Source organism: Bos mutus, chromosome 9, assembly GCF_027580195.1.
Source record: "Bos mutus isolate GX-2022 chromosome 9, NWIPB_WYAK_1.1, whole genome shotgun sequence".
Classification (NCBI taxonomy): Eukaryota; Metazoa; Chordata; class Mammalia; order Artiodactyla; family Bovidae; genus Bos; species Bos mutus.
Window position 1 is genome coordinate 98543524 of NC_091625.1, and position 19973 is coordinate 98563496.

A 19973-nucleotide genomic window follows, 5' to 3' on the forward strand; every position below is an offset into this window, starting at 1 on the left:
AGGAGGAGGCGGCGAGGAGGAGGAGGAAGAGGAGGAGCGGAGTCAGAGCGCGGCGGCAGCGGCAGCGGAGAGGCGGCCGCGGCGGGGACCAGCCCAGAGAGACCCCGAGCCCGCGGCAGAGGCGGCGGCGGCGGCCGAGCGGGCGCGACCAGCCGAGCGAGCGAGCGAGCGGGCGGGCGAGCGGCGGCGGCGGCGGCCCGGCTCCTCCTCGTCCGGCGCCGAGCGGCCCCGCGCCCGCACTCGGCCCGCGGAGACCCGCCTCCCGCCCGCCGGCCTCGTGAGGGACGCGCCGAGCCGGCGGCCGAGGAGCGGCGGCGGCGGGCCGGGAGCGCGTCGGGCCGCGGGCGGAAAGTGCCTGCGGGGGCGGGGAGAGCGCGGCGAGCGCGCGGTCCGGCCGCCCGGGCGCCCGGCGCGGGAGCGGAGCGGAGCGGGACGCCGAGTCCCGAGCGGCCGGCGGCCGGGGCTCCCCGCCCCTCCCTCCCTCTCCGGCGGCGGCGGCGGCGGCGGCGGGCGGAGTGAGCTGCGGAGCCTGGAATATGGTGGGGGAAATGGAAACGAAGGAGAAGCCGAAGCCCACCCCAGATTACCTGATGCAGCTGATGAACGACAAGAAGCTCATGAGCAGCCTGCCCAACTTCTGCGGGATCTTCAACCACCTCGAGCGGCTGCTGGACGAAGGTGAGTCCTGCCCGGCCCGGCCCCTCGCGGCCCGCGCCCGGGCGGCGGCCCCTCTCCCCGGGACCCGACGCCCGCCGGAGTGTGGGGAGGGCGGGAAGGTCGCGCGGCCGCCGGCGGGGGGATCGTGCGCCCGGGGCCGGGGAGGCCCGGGCGGGGCGCACGGAGGCGGCGCCGAGGCCGGGGGGCGCGGGGCGGGCGGGCCGGGGCCGCGGCTCGGGCGGGACCCGCGGGCGGGACGCTCCCCTTCTACCCCGGGCTTCCTCACCCCGGCCCGGCCCTGCGCCGCTGCCGCCCCGGCGGGTGCGCTCGGGGAGGCTGCGGGGCCGCCGGCTCCCGGCCCGGCCTCGAGCTCTGCGACGGCCCCGAGCTCCGCGGGCCTCCCGGGGAGCAGCCCGGCCTCGCCCGCCTCGCGCCTCGCGGGCGCCTGAAGGACACCGGCCTCGGGGCCGCTGCCGGAGGGGCCACCCCGCCTCCGTCCCCCATCGGAGGTCCTGGCGGTTCTCCGAGTGGGGCTTGTGCTTTTGTTTTGGAAGTTTGCGCAGCTTGTAAATACTCGAGGGGACCGAGGACCGTGGGGCTGGGTGAATTGAAAGGCATCCCAGAGCCGACCGAAAGTACAGCCGCCGTAGCCGAAGAGGAGGACAAAATGACAGCGGAAAGCACTTTTCTGTCCTTTTGTTTGGGGAAGCGAGCCCCGTCGGGGAGTTTTAAGTTCACTTTCGGGGTGGGGGGGTGAACGCGAAATACCGCGAGGACGCGTGCGGGCGGCGTCCGACTTGGAGAGAACTTGGGCGGAGAGCTTTCCCCCGGGGCCGCGGCCGCCTCGGTGTGTAGGACAGGAAGCCGAGGCGCCCGAAAGGGCGAAGACGAAGCGAGCAAAAGTTTGCAGCAGGGCTTCGTCGGCGGAGAGCTGCGAAGAGCTGCGAAGAGCGAGGACCTCCGAGGACGTTCGTTCCGGCCGACTCGAAGAGGGCTCGACCGAGGTCCGCCGGCGCGGCCGGGCCGGAGTGTCCCCGTCCGGGGACGTTTCCGTGGCCGCCAGGGGAAAGGCGACGACCACGAAGGGGGTCAGTTTTGAAAATCGAGTAGCGTGGAGTTTCTTTTTTTTCTGCTTAGAAGCATCTCCTTGAGGACTGTTTGAAGAAAACGGAAAACTGCTGCATAGCGATGAACATTGGATTGTAGGTTTTTCGCAAGGATTTTGAGAGATTTTTACAACAGACCTGGGAGAAAGGAATCTGAAGGTTGGGGAGTTGGAATGTCACGCAAGAACAAAAGACCGGAAATATCTGCGTGATAAAAGGTGGTTGAAGAAGCATCCCAGGAGCTTTGGTTACCATGAAAGTCTCAGAAACAACTCGAAAGTTAGAAAACTGTTGGATATTACTGTGTACTGTTTTTTGTTTGTGTGTGTGTGCTTATATGTTAAACATATGGCAGTGGATAGATCTCATTGAGATGAGCTTTTTCCCCCCATAGTTGAAACAGCAAATCTGTTCATATCAAATTGTTCCGGGGAAAACTTGAGCTGTACCTTTAAGGGGTTCTGCTTTTCCTATTTGTGTTGGCATTTGAAAGATTGTGGAGGCAGAAAACTTTCTGGAATGTCAAAAAAAAAAAAATTGTTGGAACTCTTAAATTGAGTATTTCCAATTGTGGGCGCTAAGGGGCGCCAGTTATTTTTTTTAAGCATAAGAGATGTTTGGAGCAAAATGTGTAACATTCTCAGTTACCTGACCTATATTAAATTTAGTTGAAACTTAAATCATAGTTTATTTTGTCACTCTGTGTCCGTATTTATATTTGAAAACACTTCGGAACACTTTTATCACATTTCATGTGATTTCATGAATTCCACATGCGCTGTGGAAGTAATAACGCTATTTTTTTTTGGCACATTTTGATGCATTTAAAGTTTTAGTAGTATTCGTAAAAACTTTTGTTAAGCTTTTTCTTTAAGCCTAGTTGTATAGAAGAAATCCTTTATAGTCATTAAAGTGAAAATAGGCTTTGATTATATTAGGGTTAAAGTTAAGTTGAAGTCTGAATTAAAATGTTGGATTCAGTAAGACAGCATAGGAGATTATAAAAAGTTTGCAAATGTTTTCTCCTCGTTTGTACTATTTGAAGTAAATAATTTGAGTTTCTCTGACTAGTTTTGAAAGATTTGTAGTGTTATGTTGGTCTGAAATCTCTAAATGGTAATTGAAGTTGGTTCTAATCTTTGGCATGATAATTTTTAATCTTCTAAATCTAGAATTCCAGTTATGTCCATTATTTCTAACAAAGGTTGGTTTGTTCGTTTCTCTCTGTTTGGAAATAGTAATCGTTTGAGTTTTAAATGTTGTAAACCACTGGTTGAGGAGGAAACAGTCTAAGTAATATGTATTTTTTATTTTTATTATGGTTTACTTCATCTCTGTCTCAGTCTCTGTTGAGTTTTAGCCTTTTCAACTCCCCAGCATAAAGAATGCTCCTGTATAGTAGCTAGGATGTTTAAAAAGGGACAGCATAATGACTAGGAAGTTTGATTGTTTTTTATCAGACCAGTACAAACAGGGAGGGAAGGGGGTTATTCCTTAGTGTGGAATAAGCTGCTTCCTGTAATTGTTAGCCTTATTATAAACTTAATTTGACTTAAAAATATTGGTTTCTGAAGTTCATCACGTTTTTATCTGTGCTGGATTGGATTTTCAATTTGGCAAGTTGTCCTTTACTCCTTTGTGGCCTATCATTGTCCAAAACAAATTAATCTACTTGTTTGTGGTTAGGAATTATAATTTCCTTTGTCCATATGATTGGCTGAGGAATTCTTTTTAAATTTATTTAAAACTAAATTTCATTTCAGTGATTAGTTTAATCAAGATATTGTACTTACTGACAGTAGTTGTATCTTCTGATAATTGGAAGTCTTGAATGAGTAGCAATTTTATTTTGAAATATTTTTCAAAAGCGTTAAACAAATTTCCTGGTCAGTTTGAGAATATTTATTTGCTCGGTTACACATTGGGGATTTCTGGGTTCTAGATTTTGTTTGGTTGATTAAAACTTGAATGCTTTAGAGTGAGCATTTTAATTTTATGCCAAGTTAACCTTTATATTTTGGCTGTGGACTATGAACAGTCTTTTTTTGTTTACTGTGTTGGTTTTTTTGTTGTTGTGGGGCAGGGTGTCAGATTTTTCTCTGAAGTAACTTTATTTAGCATGGTTGTTTTTTTAGGTTGTTGAATGCATTCTAGGTTGGACCATGAAAGACATAGCATCAGTTGATAATTCTGATACTTACTTAGTCTTCCATTGAGATAGAGACGATCACAGATAGGTTTGAGGTTTTAAAGTGTTAAACTGCTCTTCCTTTAAAGAGAAGTTTTCCACTGAACCACCGTGGGACTATCCATGGGAAAGAATAGGTTTTTTTTTTGGGGGAACCTTCCCTTGTGAAAATGAGACTTAAGCAGGAACAGTATTTGAATGCAAATTCTGTTTTAATAAAGTATTGCAATTTAGAATTGAGACAGCATAAAAGTAAAAATAAAGTCACTCCACTTAAAAATCCCAAATAGGGGAAAATGGAGATCTAGAGATATTAAAATTAGATTTTGAGTTTTCATTTTTAGACAGATATGAAAGTTAATATGAATATATGGTATAGTTTTTGAGGAAGGCTAGCCTAAATCTTTTTTTGTGAATAACTAAAAAAGTAGTGCATGGTTCAGAAAAAGCAAACGTGTTAGAGTTCACATTAGTGATATGAAAAATTTGTGTTCACTTTTTCATGATCTTTTTTGGGGTTGGGGGGTGAGGAGAGATGTAAATTTTCTTTTTGACCTCAATTTATTTTTTCTCAGTTTCTTCTCCCTTTCTTACTTCTTTTTTTTTTTTTTTTTAAGAAATCTTGCTCAGTTTAGAATTACATGGTTTTTTTTATTGAGAGGAATTTTGTTATATAAGTTTATTATAGTTGATTGTCCCCCCGACGAAGCATTGTTGACAATAATCAATATCTGTGACAAACTGATTTTAAGTTGAAGTAATGAATTTGTTCTTTAGAAGCAAAGGTTGTGCTTTTGTATGCACGGACCTTTGCATTATTAGTAATGAGAAAGAAGCTAGTTTTTGTGATCAGTTTTCTCCATTATCCTTTTTTCTCCTCACCCAGGAGGTGTCAGCAGCTATAATAAGGTAATAAAGGAAATGATAATTTGTATCATGGGTCATTTATTCAACATTTATTCAATACTTTTGAAGCTTAACTTCTAGACAGTGTGTATATAAAATGCTTGTACATACTATGATGCAGATGATTTCTTTTTCTTAACTTTATCCAGTTTACATGATAATGTACTTGAGTTAATAGAAATAGGTCTCTGCTAATCACATTTGCTAGTGTGTTTGGTATGAGCACCTTTTCTTAAATGGCTTTGAGAATATCAAGTGAAAACAAGATAATTTTATCTTTTAATGCTTTGTACATATTTTATTCCTGTTGGTATCCCCCTACTAGTCACAATCCTGAAGTTGAAATGCATCCGTTTTTCATAAGAACAGATGGTTTTTGGCTTCCTTCTTAAGGGAAATAGATTCCTGCAACAAAAGACATGAAGTGAACCCTCCTTCCCTTTCCTGAGCATGATTCAGGTGCTCCTTTTTTGAGGCCAGTATAAGGTTTTTGTTTCGTTTTTTGACTTTTTTTTTGGGTGTTAAGGAGAATTACACCAGTATGATTATAAGGGCAACTTTTATAATCTGACTGGAACCACATTTTATTTTACTTGAGAATTTAATGCTGTTAATATACTTTGATTTATAATGATGCAGTTGTAAGTAAAACTTGGCCTTACTCTGTTGGAGATGTTGGAAGTGCTATGCTGTTGTTTTAGTTTTTGATTACTTAAAAGTTGGAGCCCACTGAGCAGTTTTCTGTTACTTACATGTCAGCTATTGTGAGATATGTAAGGATCTATTTTAGGGTCAGCGGAAGGGGCCAGTGCATGGGCCCATGTGAAGAAGTCATAGTTAAAATTATGTGCTGATTTTTTATTTACATGATTGACAGGACTTTGTCATGTGCTCTGACCCCTCTTGTTTTGACATTGACAGTTCAGTGTGAATTCTACGTGCAAAAATGTATCTCTTAATGAGAACTTTTAGGAAGTGCTTATCCCTTTTTTGAATTGGCATTGCAGTGTTCGGACTCAAAATAGCTAGGTTGTTTGATGCCCAAGTAAGATTTTTACAGGTTTATTTTCATTTAATAGAAAGCAAAAATAGCATTAATCTTTTCATAGTGAGTACAGTTTGTTTTGTTAGTGTGACTCTGTTACGAAATTTGACTATAAATATAACCCCCCGGCCTGTGTTAGGTACTACTCTCTGTATAGTTATCAACATACTTAACATGGTAATATCATCTCTTTTTTTGTCAGTCTCTGGTTTGTAACGTCATCTCTCTCTTTTGTTTGTTAGAAATAGTTTCTTAAAAGTGGCCACCTCATAGCCTGCATATGTGCGATCTCAGGTATTTGTTGAATTAATAAATAAGTTCACAGTTTAAATTCTTTTTTCATTTCTAGTTTCTCTAAAATACAGGATTAAGCAGATGGTTTTGGGTAATTAGAAAAAAAAAGGTACACGTTTTTCTTAAAAATGGTATTTTTTAGAAATTTTAAAATATTTTTTGAAGTACATGCCCTCAAGGAGCTTAATTTTATTTTACTACCATTGGTGTGAATGAGAATTAGAAAGATGAAGTTGCTTTACTTAAGCAGTAGTTTCTAGCCAGTCTTATACAAAGTGGATCAGTCCATAGGCAGAGAAGATCTGTCAGTGTTCGTCTCAGCTTGTGCATGTTTTGGCATTTATGGAATTACATAGGTGAACCTTCCCTTAGTCAGTTAAGTATAAAGGCAACATTCAGCAGATATGTATGTCTTGTACTCTGTGCAAAGCACAGTGAATATGAAAGACTTCTTTTCCCTAATGCTTTGATGTGCTCAGGATAAATAAGGACTATTTGAATGGTTTTAGTTTAGAGGAAAGCTGAGTAAACATATGTGGCGGTTACAGTAATTTAACACAAATAGCAGGTTTTAAGACACAGGTGTTTATTGAAGCTAAGTTGAAAGTGTCATTACTTAGAAGACTGATAAATTGAAAATTTCAGTTAACTGAAATTTAATTCTCTTAAAAAGAGTCTACTTCTCTGCTTTATCTGTAACAGTGTTTAAAGTAAATCTGTCAAGAGTTTAACAAATACATAGCTTGTTGAAGTTAAGTGATTTATCCAAAATTCTTGTAATTAACAAGGTGATGACTGTACTTAATGTTCTCAACATTTCCTCAGTTTCCTGAAGCAGAAACTCATTTCAAAACCTAGCAATCCTGTCAAGTCTTAATAAAATAAACAGAATTGTGTTTATGTTCATACTGTTGTTTCATATATTTGATTCTAACCTACATATTTTTATTAAACTAAATTTTGAGGTTGGTGAAATGATTCAATTTACATTTAGCATTTCTTTCACATTACTTTTGTTAAAGCAGAATTTATCAATTTGAATGCTATTCAGGGGGGTTGAAGTCTCAGAAAAACATGAAAGTGCAGTTAAGTCCATGAAGCGGTCCTGTGCTACGCAGCCATGGTTGTAAGGAAGGGGTGTATGTGTTTGCATGTGTCCAAGCCTGCCTGTGTATAAAGGGAGCCATGCAGTGGATGTGAGCTGGCCTTGAAATCCTTGCGCATGGGTGCTGCAACTGTGAAGTTCAGAGCAAGCATGTTTTTCAAAGTAAAAATTTGTCTGGCCTCAGGATTAAAATGATTATGTATCAACAGTGGAAAAGGGAGTGGATATTAAATATCTTGCTTTTGACTTTAGTGCAGGACGAGTTGTTGTAAAGATGGGGCATGATCTCCTGGTCATTTGCAGATTCTTGGAGGAAAAGTACATAAGATACATATATTTATTACATTAAAAAGAAAGCGCTAGTAAAAAGCAAACTTTTATGCAGTTTTTACTTGAAACTTTTCCATTAACTCAATGTCATAATATTTTACAGGGTCTGAAAATTCATTTACAAAGAGTGTTTGAAGGGGATTATATGTGGAAAAAACTGGGAGAAATATGAAACATTTCTTAGATGCAGTTGAGTGTAAGGTGTGCTAAGGTGATGCCCGAAGATGATGGAATTTCAGAGCTACCAGGGATTGTGAGGTGGGGGATGAGGTTTCATTTCACAGGTGCAGAGACCGAGTTAGGAAGCCTTGTGACTGGTCCAGATCACACAGCAGGGTGGGGGGCTTGCGGGTTGACTGCGCTACTGCCTACAAGGAACAGAGGAGGAGAACTGCTGATGCCTTGGATTGTGGACATGATGGGAAAAAAAAAAACAACACATGAGGGTTTTCCTGATTCTGTGAAATGTTGGGCTTCAGCAAAATGCTGGTCATAGTTTTGGAGCTAGAATACACACACACACACATTATTATTACACTATTACACTATTCAGTGGTAGATCTTTATGATAATTGAAGGGCTAATAATAAAGTAAACACATTTTTAGAGAATATCAACTCATTCACTTAAACTGATTAGTAGCCAAAGGATAGAGCTTTAGCTCTTAAAATAACATGGTGCAAATAAATCTAGTGAATATTGAGTATTGTTTCTACTCTTCATTACTGTAAATTCCTATTTTTGAAAACTACTCAAGAGGAAACTTGTGTCAGAGTTTACTATTGTTGGGCAATTTAAATCAGGACTATACAAACTTGTATCAGTTTCAGATTAGCATAGGGTGGTTACAAGCATAGGTAGGCAACTCTAATGGCAGCCAAAAGGTAGATGATAATAAATCCTGTGGAAATAGAGCTGCACTAGATAGCCCCTGCATCCTGTTCCCGAGGCCCACATCTGGAGCTTTCACTGTTTCCAGTAGATGCGAAAGAATTGAGTATAAACCACCGTTACTTGCCTTTTTACGGTAATGTGTCAACTCTGATAGAATTGATAAGAAGAAATAAAAATTTCAAACTAAGACCATGTGTCAGTTGCTCTGAGATTCACTGCCCCCAATCCTTTGTTAGCGTCGCTGCTGCTGTCCCCATTGTGCAGTGGTGCCCCCAGTGTTAGAGCAGGCATTCGGGTGTTGACTGTGCATGGGCCTGTGTACACGCGTGTGCCAGCATGAACATGGAAATGAATGTGTGTTTCTGTCCATATGCTAATGAGACTTAGGTTGCAAAGTCGTAACAGTTCTTTGGCTTGGGAATCTGTTCATGACTTTACAGCTAACTGATTAGTTTGGTGATCTTGGACAAGGTCTGTAACCTTTCTGAACCTTAGTTTCTAAATGGAATTATCAGCTACACTGGTAACTTCAAAATGCTCAGAAGATGGGGAGAATATTATACGCAAGAGAGTTTCTTAGGCTATAAGGCAGCAGCATCTGACTTCTGTCAACATTTTCAGGTTGTTTTTCATAGGATGGGCAACCAGATAAGCAAGGCAGTTTGTAGAGAATGAGAGAAGAAAACAAAAAGGAGAAGGGTAAATTATCCAAATGAATATCACTAGTTTTTGTGTTCAGGAGAGTCATTCACTTCTAGCATTTTGGAAGTTCAGACACTGCTGAAGTGTCTAATAAGGATTTTTTAAGAAGTAGTTGGTATTAATAGGTGAATGGTATTATTAGTTGGTTTTTAATGAGGTGAATGGGAGGGTAAAAGATATTCCAGCAGAAGGGAAAAGTGAAGTAGTATCAAAACAGTGGTGATGGGAGATTGAAAGACTTTCATAAAAGTGTTTTTCAAGGAGGTTTGTTGAGATGACAGATGCATCAAGAGAAGCAGTGAGAAGGAAGAGCAGGGCCAGAAAGCCAGTTTACAGCTTTATTGTGCTGGGCTCTGAACTGGGGCGAATGTTCAGGCTTTACTCTGTCCTGTAAGGAACCATTGATGACTTGGGTTGTATCAGGATGACATGATGAAATCTCTGGGGATAAACTAGCAAGAGTGTATAGAACAAATAGATTTAAGGAAGTAGACTTTGGACACTGGAGAATTAAGACAGTAGGGAATTTGGAAAGAATCTTATATTTTCTCCAGATATTTAAGAAAAAATATTTTTTGACTTTTCTGTGTTTTAGATTTTAACTTTTTAGAGTTTTTTTAAATGGTATTTTAACTGAAAATATACATGCAAATTATTGTTTTCTTTACCTGTAAGTTACTGTATTCATATTAAAGTATTGAGAACACATGGGGCTCATGTTTTTACCTGTCAGTCCAGTTTTTGGTTACTTAGAGTTGAACTTTCATTTCTGTGTGAGTTAAAGAGAATTGAAGAAACTCTTGGTTTGGGGAATCTTGGGAATTTTTGACATAGTTTGACTTAAAATTTTTATTTCAACTGTACTTACCTAATACTGTTAAATATATGTGTTTTATCAAGTACCGTGAAGACTTGCTGGGAACTTGACTGCTTATCATCCATTTTACTGTGTGTGTGTGTGTGTGTGTCTGTCGCTCACTTGTGTCCAACTCTTTTGCCACCCCATGGACTGTAGCCTGCCAGACTTCTCTGTCTGTGGCATTTCCCAGGCAAGAATGCTGGAGTGGGTTGCCATTTTCTTCTCTGGGGATCTTCCCAATCCAGGGACTGAACCCAGGTCTCCTGCATTGCAGGCAGATTCTTTATTGTCTGAGCCACCAGGGAAGCCCACACTTTAATTTATTTAAGGTAAATTAGAGATTTTGGCATTCTATCTCTAAATATTTATATATCTCTTTAAAAACTAACAAGTTTTCTACATAGTAAATTCACACTGAACAAAATGGATTAATCCTACAATTCATGTAATAAGCAATCTGTAGTCAGATCCCCTTGTGTGCCAAGTTGGTTTGATCCTGTCGAACGCTTTGCAACCCCATGGACTGTGTAGCCTGCCAGATGCTCTGTTCGTGGAATTTCCCAGGCAAGAATACTGTAGTGGGTTGCCATTTCCTTCTCCAGGGGAACTTCCCAACTCAGGGATCGAACCCCATCCTGCATTGGCTGCGTCTTGGGCACTGCAGGCATATTTTACTGCTAAGCCACCAGAGAAGCCCCTCAGATTTCCTTTTATCTCCAGAATATTCTTTATAACTGAACTGGCTTGTGGAAATCAGAATCTGACTCAGAATCACTCAGTGAATCTGACTGTTAGAGCTTGAAGCCTTAAATCTAGAACCATCTCTCTCTCTTTTTTTTATGACACTGATGTGACTTTCTTGTTACTGAGCTTGTTCCTTTATGTCTTCTGTATCTGTTACTTTGGAATCCATCTAAGGATGGACAGGTTCAAGTATAACACCATGGGTGTCTCTTCCCCCTGGGAACCCAGTTTTGGTTCTGCCTGAGGGAACCTAGAATATGTTCCCAATGGAAGAGTTAGATAGATTCTTATTAAATAATTAATTTTTATTAAGCGTTGGTTTTCAAAGTAAAGTGTTGGTTTGCTAGCTAGCTCAAAAGATGACTAATGAATTTTTTCTGTGTTTCATGATAATTATTAAGGGCTCAAGAATCTTAATAAACTCACTGCAATTAATATTCTTTTTGATGTTCAAGTTGTCACAATTTTGGCCTGTGATAATCTTAACTGGCTTTTGTGTCTTTTGAAAATCTTCCTTGTTTGCTGGGACAGTTTGATGCCCCAAACTCCCTGCCCCACGGCTAGAATTAACCCTTTCTGCAAGGTTTTTTTTTTTTTTTTTAGTGGAAATGGTACTAGAGATGTGAATTTAGTCCCTGAGCATATTGGTTGCTGTCAGGGTGAGGTTACTTCCAAGCCATTGGCCATTTTCTGTGAACAGAGCTCAACAGTTAATGAGTTCATGTTTGTACTTTCAATTCAATCTTAACATTTATTTAATTTTATAATCATATCTTTCTTTTTCTGCCAACACCAAAATAATGTGGTTTCTGACAGTGACAGAATTTCCTATTTACTTTATGCTACAATATAAAGAACATACTTTCAAAATAATATTGCTAATAATTGTAAAACTACTGAATATAACATTTTTAATATATTTTAGACATGTTACAAATTATAGATAAAACCAGTGATCTCTTATTCTTCCAATTGATATAATTTTCTTCTTTCTTTCTTTGGATTTATTCAATTTGTAATAAGTATTTTTTTCTACCAAATCTTGTTTTTGAGCTTTTGATGTTGTCAGTTATTAGCTAAGTTCTTTTGCTGTTTTACTGCTGTTTCTGTTAGTTTTTACCCCATGTCCAGCAGAAATTATGGGAAAATATATTTTATAATCAGGGGTTAGTGAGTGTGTGTATTTATGGAGATATGTTCCAGAGCGATAGAGAACTTTAAGATAACCTAAAAGGAAAAAGATTGTGCTGTTCAGGTTACTGCTTTGTATCTTAAGCCTAAGGATAGAGAGAGAAGAGAACATAGCAGGCAAAGTGTTTTAATTTAGTGAATTTTTCTGAATAATGTTGGTAAAAGAATAAGGATAGGTCTAAGCTTTTAAGGTCCTATGAGTTAGAGGGAAAAAAATCCCCAGGTAGAAATTAAGTATTGAATTTTATTTTTAAGTAGTTGCAAAATCTCTACTGCAGAGTTTTTGTCCTTAGGAACTTTGGTAGTAAGAAAGTTCTGTTCCAGCAGATGGAGATATTAGTACACAAAAGACAGTGTTTAGTGATTAAAATGTGTTGAGAGATAACTGTCTTGCCAGAATAGGAAATTTTTCTTCCTTAAATTGTAAGAGAAGAGTTGTTGTTCAGGAATATGACAAATATTAGTTGCTGAATTTAATTTGGGGTAGTACTTAAATCAGTTGTGATATTTCTTTAAAGAGTTTTTTTTTAAGAGACCGTATGTTACTATGTTGACTATATAAAATATGAATGGTTTAGGACATTGGATTGATTACTGCAATATTCTGAAATATTCTCTGCCTTTACAGCTTCGTTGTTTGAATAGTTTTGGTTTGTTTTGGAAAGGGACTGTGTCAAGTCTCTTTAAACGTATTGTTTGTATGTTACCTTTGCAATTCTAAAATCTTTACCAGGCAGTTGATTTCTGTTTATTAATCTAGGTATGAAAAAAAAAGTGTGCCATAGTTTACTATTACATATTGTATAAAGAGAAAGTTCTTTTGGAGATTGTAGTTTTATTATAGTAATAAAAAATTATCAGCAGTAAAAGGTAATTTTGTCTCACTTTATTATCGTTTATAGCATTCCTTATCAGCTTTTTTTGGTTGGGTGAGTATTATATATTTTGCTTTGAAATGGCTTGCAATTTTAAGTTCCTTCTTAGGAACTTTTTGATTTGTGGAAATACGTGTTTTATTATTAGTTGCTGCATTTAAATTATGTTTCTAGTTGTTATACTGAGCGGTTTTTTTTTTTTTTTAATGACAAGTCAGTTGTAAAATACCATTTTTCCTTCCATTACTTGAAGTTGAACTTGGCCATGAGAGAAGAAGGATGGATATGTTTTCTTTGTTAATATTTGGAGGACCAGGAAGAAGAGGTCTACTGTGGTGCCTTTGTAGAGTGGATAATAGCTTGCATTTTACACCCCCCAGCCCCGCCCCCACCACTTTTGCTCTTTTTTGTTATTCCTGAAATGTAGAGAATTGAAGATGCAAACTTTTTTTTTTTTTGGCCTTGTGGCATGGCTTGCAGAATTTTAGTTACCCTAAGGCTATATATCGTCACCCTGCTTATTTAACTTATATGCAGAGTACCTCCTGAGAAATGCTGGGCTGGAAGAAGCACAAGCTGGAATCAAGATTGCTGGGAGAAATATCAATAATCTCAGATATGCAGACGACACCACACTTATGGCAGAAAGTAAAGAGGAATTAAAAAAAAAAGCCTCTTGATGAAAGTGAAAGAGGAGAGTGAAAAAGTTGGCTTAAAGCTCAACATTCAGAAAACTAAGATCATGGCATCTGGTCCCATCACTTCATGGGAATTAGATGCAGAAACTGGAAAGAAACAGTGTCAGACTTTATTTTTGGGGGCTCCAAAATTACTGCAGATGTTGACTGCAGCCATAAAATTAAAAGACGCTTACTCCTTGGAGGGAAAGTTATGACCAACCTGGATAGCATATTAAAAGCAGAGACATTATTTTGCCAACAAAGGTTCATCTAGTCAAGGCTATGGTTTCTCCAGTGGTCATGCATAGATGTGAGAGTTGGACTGTGAAGAAAGCTGAACGCCGAAGAATTGATGCTTTTGAACTGTGGTGTTGGAGAAGACTCTTGAGAGTCCCTTGGACTGCAAGGAGATCCAACCAGTCCATTCTAAAGGAGATCAGTCCTGGGTGTTCTTTGGAAGGAATGATGCTGAAGCTGAAACTCCAGTTCCTTGGCCACCTCATGCGAAGAGTTGACTCATTGGAAAAGACTCTGATGCTGGGAGGCATTGGAGGCAGAAGGAGAAGGGGACGACAGAGGATGAGATGGCTGGATGGCATCACTGACTCGATGGACGTGAGTTTGAGTAAACTCCCGGAGTTGGTGATGGACAGGGAGGCCTGGCGTGCTGCGATTCATGGGGTTGAAAAGAGTTGGACATGACTGAGCGACTGAACTGAACCAGGAATTGAACCTGGGCTCTGGGATTGAATATGCTGAGTCCTAACCACTGGAGCACCAGCAAATTCCTGAAAATGCAAAGCTTAATTCACCTTTCACAGTACGGTGCTCAGTGGTCTCTGAATCCTTGGAAAGGTGGTGCTGTGAAAGCAGAGAAGTATCCTAGCATGCTATCTTTGAACCTTAATGTGAATTATTTTTTTTGAAATAAATTATGTCATGAGCATTTTCCACTCCCATTTTATATCATTTAACAATACGGTTTTTATGGTAACAGTTCATCTTATAGAGGTATATTATAATTTATCAACTTTTTACTATCGTACATATCATTTTATTTTCAGGAAGCTTGAATGATGATATATCTGTGGTTTCAGAATTTTAATTCTTAACTGTTTAAGAAGCCTTAGGTTACTAAGTGTTGTAATTCTTTTATTTTTGTAATGTGGTGCTTGGAAAGCAGTGTTTTATGCTGCATTCCAGTAGGAAGTGATTGCTATTATGTGACATGCAATTTTTGAGTAATGTCAGTTGCAGATTTCACATAGTAGCTTTTAATGACAACATATTTATTTGAAGTTTTTTTATTCTGTTTGCAAATATTTGAATGCATACTATGTGTGGCATCTTAGGAAAAATACAGCAAAGCTTCAGATTCATTCCATACCTTTAAGTTGTTTGAATAGTAGGGTAGGTCAGTCAGTTCAGTTGCTCAGTCATGTCCTACTCTTTGTGACCCCATGGACTGCAGCACGCCATGCCTCCCTGTACATCACCAACTCCTGGAGTTTACTCAAACTCACGTCTATTGAGTCGGTGATGCCATCCAGCCATCTCATCCTCTGTTGTCCCCTTCTCCTGCCTTCAATCTTTCCCAGCATCAGAGTCTTTTCTAAGGAGTCAGTTCTTTGCATCAGGTGGCCAAAGTATTGGAGTTTCAACTTCAGCATCAATCCTTCCAGTGAATAGTCAGGATTGATTTCCTTTAGGACTGACCATGTGCAGTGATTTTGGAGCTCAAAAAAGTAGAGTCTGTCACTGTTGCCCTTGTTTTCCCATCTGTTTGTAGGGTAGAAAGAAAGTGAGAGTCACTCAGATCAGATCAGATCAGATCACTCGCTCAGTCGGTCCGACTCTTTGCGACCCCATGAATCGCAGCACCCAGGCATCCCTGTCCATCACCAACTCCCGGAGTTCACTCAGGCTCACATCCATCGAGTCAGTGATGCCATCCAGCCATCTCATTCTCTGTCGTCCCCTTCTCCTCCTGCCCCCAATCCCTCCCAGCTTCAGAGTCTTTTCCAATGAGTCAGCTCTTCGCATGAGGTGGCCAAAGTACTGGAGTTTCAGCTTTAGCATCATTCCTTCCAAAGAAATCCCAGGGCTGATCTCCTTTAGAATGGACTGGTTGGATCTCCTTGCAGTCCAAGGGACTCTAAAGAGTCTTCTCCAACACCACAGTTCAAAAGCATCAATTCTTTGGCACTCAGCCTTCTTCACAATCCAACTCTCACATCTATACATGACCACTGGAAAAACCATAGCCTTGACTAGACGAACCTTTGTTGGCAAAGTAATGTCTCTGCTTTTGAATATGCTATCTAGCTTGGTCATAACTTTCCTTCCAAGGAGTAAGCGTCTTTGAATTTCATGGCTGCAGTCACCATCTGCAGTGATTTTGGAGCCCAGAAAAATAAAGTCTGACAGTTTCCACTGTTTCCCCATCTATTTCCCATGAAGTGATGGGACCAGATGCCATGATCTTCGTTTTCTGAATGTTGAGCTTTAAGCCCACTCTTTCACTCTCCACTTTCACTTTCATCGAGAGGCTTTTGAGTTCCTCTTCACTTTCTGCCATAAGGGTGGTGTCGTCTGCATATCTGAGGTTATTGATATTTCTCCCAGCAATCTTGATTCCAGTTTGTGCTTCTTCCAGCCCACCGTTTCTCATGATGTACTCTGCATATAAGTTAAATAAACAGGGTGACAATATATAGCCTTGATGAACTCCTTTTCCTATTTGGAACCAGTCTGTTGTTCCATGTCCAGTTCTAACTGTTGCTTCCTGACCTGCATACAGATTTCTCAAGAGGCAGATCAGGTGGTCTGGTATTCCCATCTCTTGAAGAATTTTCCACTGTTTATTGTGATCCACACAGTCAAAGGCTTTGGCATAGTCAATAAAGCAGAAATAGATGTTTTTCTGGAACTCTCTTGCTTTTTCCATGATCCAGCGGATGTTGGCAATTTGATCTCTGGTTCCTCTGCCTTTTCTAAAACCAGCTTGAACATCAGGAAGTTCACGGTTCACATATTGATGAGAGTCGTTCAGTCGTGTCTTATTCTTTGTGACCCCATGGACTATAGAGTCCATGGAATTCTCCAGGCCAGAATACTGGAATGGATAGCCTTTCCTTTCTCCACAGGATCTTCCTAACCCAGGGAATGAACCCAGGTCTCCCACATTGCAGGCGGATTCTTTACCAGCTGAGCCACAAGAGAAGCCCCTTTGTAGGGTAGGTAGCATGAAATAAAAGTAATAAAATTGGAACTTCCACAGCCGTCCAGTGGTTAAGACTTTGTCCTTCCACTTCAGGGAGCGTGGGATTGATCCCTGCTTAGGGAACTAAGATCCTGTAAGCCTCACAGCCCATCTCCCCCACCTTAAAAAAAAAATAATATAAAGTCATATAAACAAGAGAAGACTAAAGACTGTTGTTAAAGAGGTAGCTAGGACATGCCAAGTAGGATCACTTCTCCACCGTAGATAAGCTTAAGTGCCTGGAGTTTAGCTTCTGTCCTGTTGATAGTGAAGGGGCTTCCCTGGTGGCTCAGAGGTTAAAGCGTCTGCCTCCAATGCTGGAGACCCGGGTTTGATCCCTGGGTCGGGAAGATCCCCTGGAGAAGGAAATGGTAACCCACTCCAGTATTCTTGCCTGGAAAATCCCATGGACAGAGGCTACAGTCCATGGGGTTGCAAAGAGCTGGACACAACTGAGCGACTTCACTTAGTGTTTAGCTTCTGTCCTGTTGATAGTGAGAGACCCATTTAAGGGTTTTTCCTTTTATATCTTACTCTTAGGATTTTTTCTTCTCTTTTATATGTCTCCGTATTTATGTTCAGTGTGTATTAATGTGATAGATTGCTATGCTTGCTGCATGTTTTCATATTCTTGAATTTACCCCTTTCCCACCCCTATTCCAGTATTTTGCCACTTCAGTTCAGTCACTCAGTTGTGTCTTTGCAACCCCGTGGACTGCAGCACACCAGGTTTCCCTGACCATCACCAGTTCTCGGAGCTTACTCAGACTCATGTGCATGGAGTCAGTGATGCCATCCGACCATCTCATCTTCTGTTGTCTCCTTCTCCTCCTGCCTTCAATCTTTCCTCAGCATCAGGGTCTTTTCAGATGAGTCAATTCTTCTCATCAGGTGGCCAAAGTATTGGAGTTTCAGCTTCAGCATCAGTCCTTCCAATGACTGTTCAGGACTGATTTCCTTCAGGATTGACTGGTTTGATCTCTCTGCAGTCCAAGGCACTCTCAAGAGTCTTCTCCAACACCACAGTTCAAAAGCATCAATTCTTCGGCACTCAGCTTTCTTTGTAGTCCAACTCTCACATCCATACGTGACTACTGGAAAAACCATAGCTTTGACTAGATGGACGTTTGTTGACAAAGTAATGTCTTTGCTTTTTAATATGCTGTCTAGGTTGGTCACAGCTTTTCTTCCAAAGAGCAAGCGTCTTTGAATTTCATGGCTGCAGTCACCATCTGCAGTGATTTTGGAGCTCAGAAAAATAAAGTCAGCCACTGTTTCCCCATCTATTTGCCATGAAGTGATGGGACTGGATGCCATGATCTTAGTTTTTTGAATGTTGAGTTTTAAGCCAGATTTTTCACTCTCCACTTTCACTGTCATCAAGAGGCACTTTAGTTCCTCTTCACTTTCTGCCCTAAGGGTGTTGTCATCTGCATATCTGAATTTGTTGATATTTCTCCAAGCAATCTTGATTCCAGCTTGTGCTTCATCCAGCCCAACATTTCTCATGATGTACTCTGCATATAAGTTAAATAAGCAGGGTGACAATACACAGCCTTGACGTACTCTTTTCCCAATTTGGAACCAGTCTGTTGTTCCATGTCCAGTTAGAACTGTTTCTTCTTGACCTGCATACAGATTTCTCAGGAGGCAGTTCAGGTGGTCTGGTATTCCCATCTCTTTAAGAATTTTCCACAGTTTGTTGTGATCCACATAGTCAAAGGCTTTGGCATAATCAATAAAGCAGAAGTAGATGTTTTTCTGGAACTTGGTTACTTTTTCAGTGATCCAGCGGATGTTGGCTATTTTATCTCAGGTTCGTCTGCCTTTTCTAAATCCAGCTTGAACATCTGGAAGTTCATAGTTTGTGTACTATTGAAGCCTGGCTTGGAGAATTTTGAGCATCACTTTGCTAGTGTGTGAGATGAGTACAATTGTGCAGTAGTTTGAACATTCTTTGGAATTGCCTTTCTTTGGGATTGGAATGAAAACTGACTTTTTCCAGTCCTGGACCATTGCTGAGTTTTCCAAATTTTTCTGGCATATTGAGTGCAGCACTTTCACAGCATCATCTTTTAGGGTTTGAAATAGCTCAGCTGGAATTCCATCATTTCCACTAGCTTTGTTTGTAGTGATGCTTACTAAGGCCCACTTGACTTCGCTTTCTAGCATGTCTGGCTCTAGGTGAGTGATCACACTCTTGTCGTTATCTGGGTCACGAAGATTTTTTTTGTAGAGTTCTTCTGTGTATTGTTGCCACCTCTTAGTATCTCTTGCTTCTGTTAGGTCCATACCATTTCTGACCTTGAGTGTGCTCATCTTTGCATGAAATGTTCCCTTGGTATCTCTAATTTTCTTGAAGAGATCTCTAGGCTTTCCCTTTCTATTGTTTTCCTCTATTTCTTTGCATTGATCATGGAGGAAGGCTTTCTTATCTCTCCTTGTTAGTCTTTGGAACTCTGCATTCAAATAGGTATATTTTTCCTTTTCTCCTTTGCCTTTTGCTTCTTTTCTTTTCGTAAGTATTTTTTTGTAAGGCCTCCTCAGACAACCATTTTGCGTTTCTTTTTCTTGGGGATGGTCTTGATCGCTGCCTCCTGTACAATGTCATGAACCTCTCTGTCCATCATTCTTCAGGCACTCTATGTCTATCAGATCTAATCCCTTGAATCTATTTCTCACTTCCACTATATAATCGTAAGGGATTTGATTTAAGTCATATCTGAATGGTTTAGTGGTTTTCCCTACTTTCTTCAATTTAAGTCTAAATTTGGCAATAAGGAGTTCATGATCTGAGCCACAGTCAGCTCCTGGTCTTGTTTTTGCTGACTGTATAGAGCTTCTCCATCTTTGGCTACAAAGAATATAATTAGTCTGATTTCAGTATTGACCATCTGTTGATGCCCATGTGTATAGTCTTCTCTTGTGTGTTCTGTGGTTTTTTGCCACTTCTTTTTTAAATCTGTGCACACCTGCTTTGGCTTTTTGTTTTGTTTCATTTGGATTTACTTACCCTTCTATTATGATGCCTTTTAGTTACTGTGTGTGTGTCTGTTGGTTATTGTTTTAGGGTTAGGTGCAGGGAGGAGAAGGACATCTGGATTAGTGAATGTGTGGCTTCTAGAATGGTGAGTT

General features: G+C 40.9%; 1 protein-coding gene across 7 annotated transcripts in view; it reads left to right on the forward strand.

Moving 5' to 3' along the window:
• Positions 1–288: 288 nt before the first annotated feature.
• QKI (QKI, KH domain containing RNA binding) overlaps positions 289–19973 on the forward strand; it is a 160489-nt gene continuing 140804 nt past the window's right edge. For 3 of the 7 annotated variants that reach the window (XM_070377008.1, XM_070377010.1, XM_070377009.1), the window contains exon 1: positions 289–678. In XM_070377008.1, coding sequence (XP_070233109.1) covers positions 537–678 — 142 coding nt within the window. In that variant the 5' untranslated portion in view covers positions 289–536. Of the gene's footprint in view, positions 679–1829; positions 1982–19973 lie in introns of those variants that run through there. The other 4 variants (XR_011465439.1, XM_070377005.1, XM_070377006.1 and 1 more) reach the window with 2 other exon arrangements.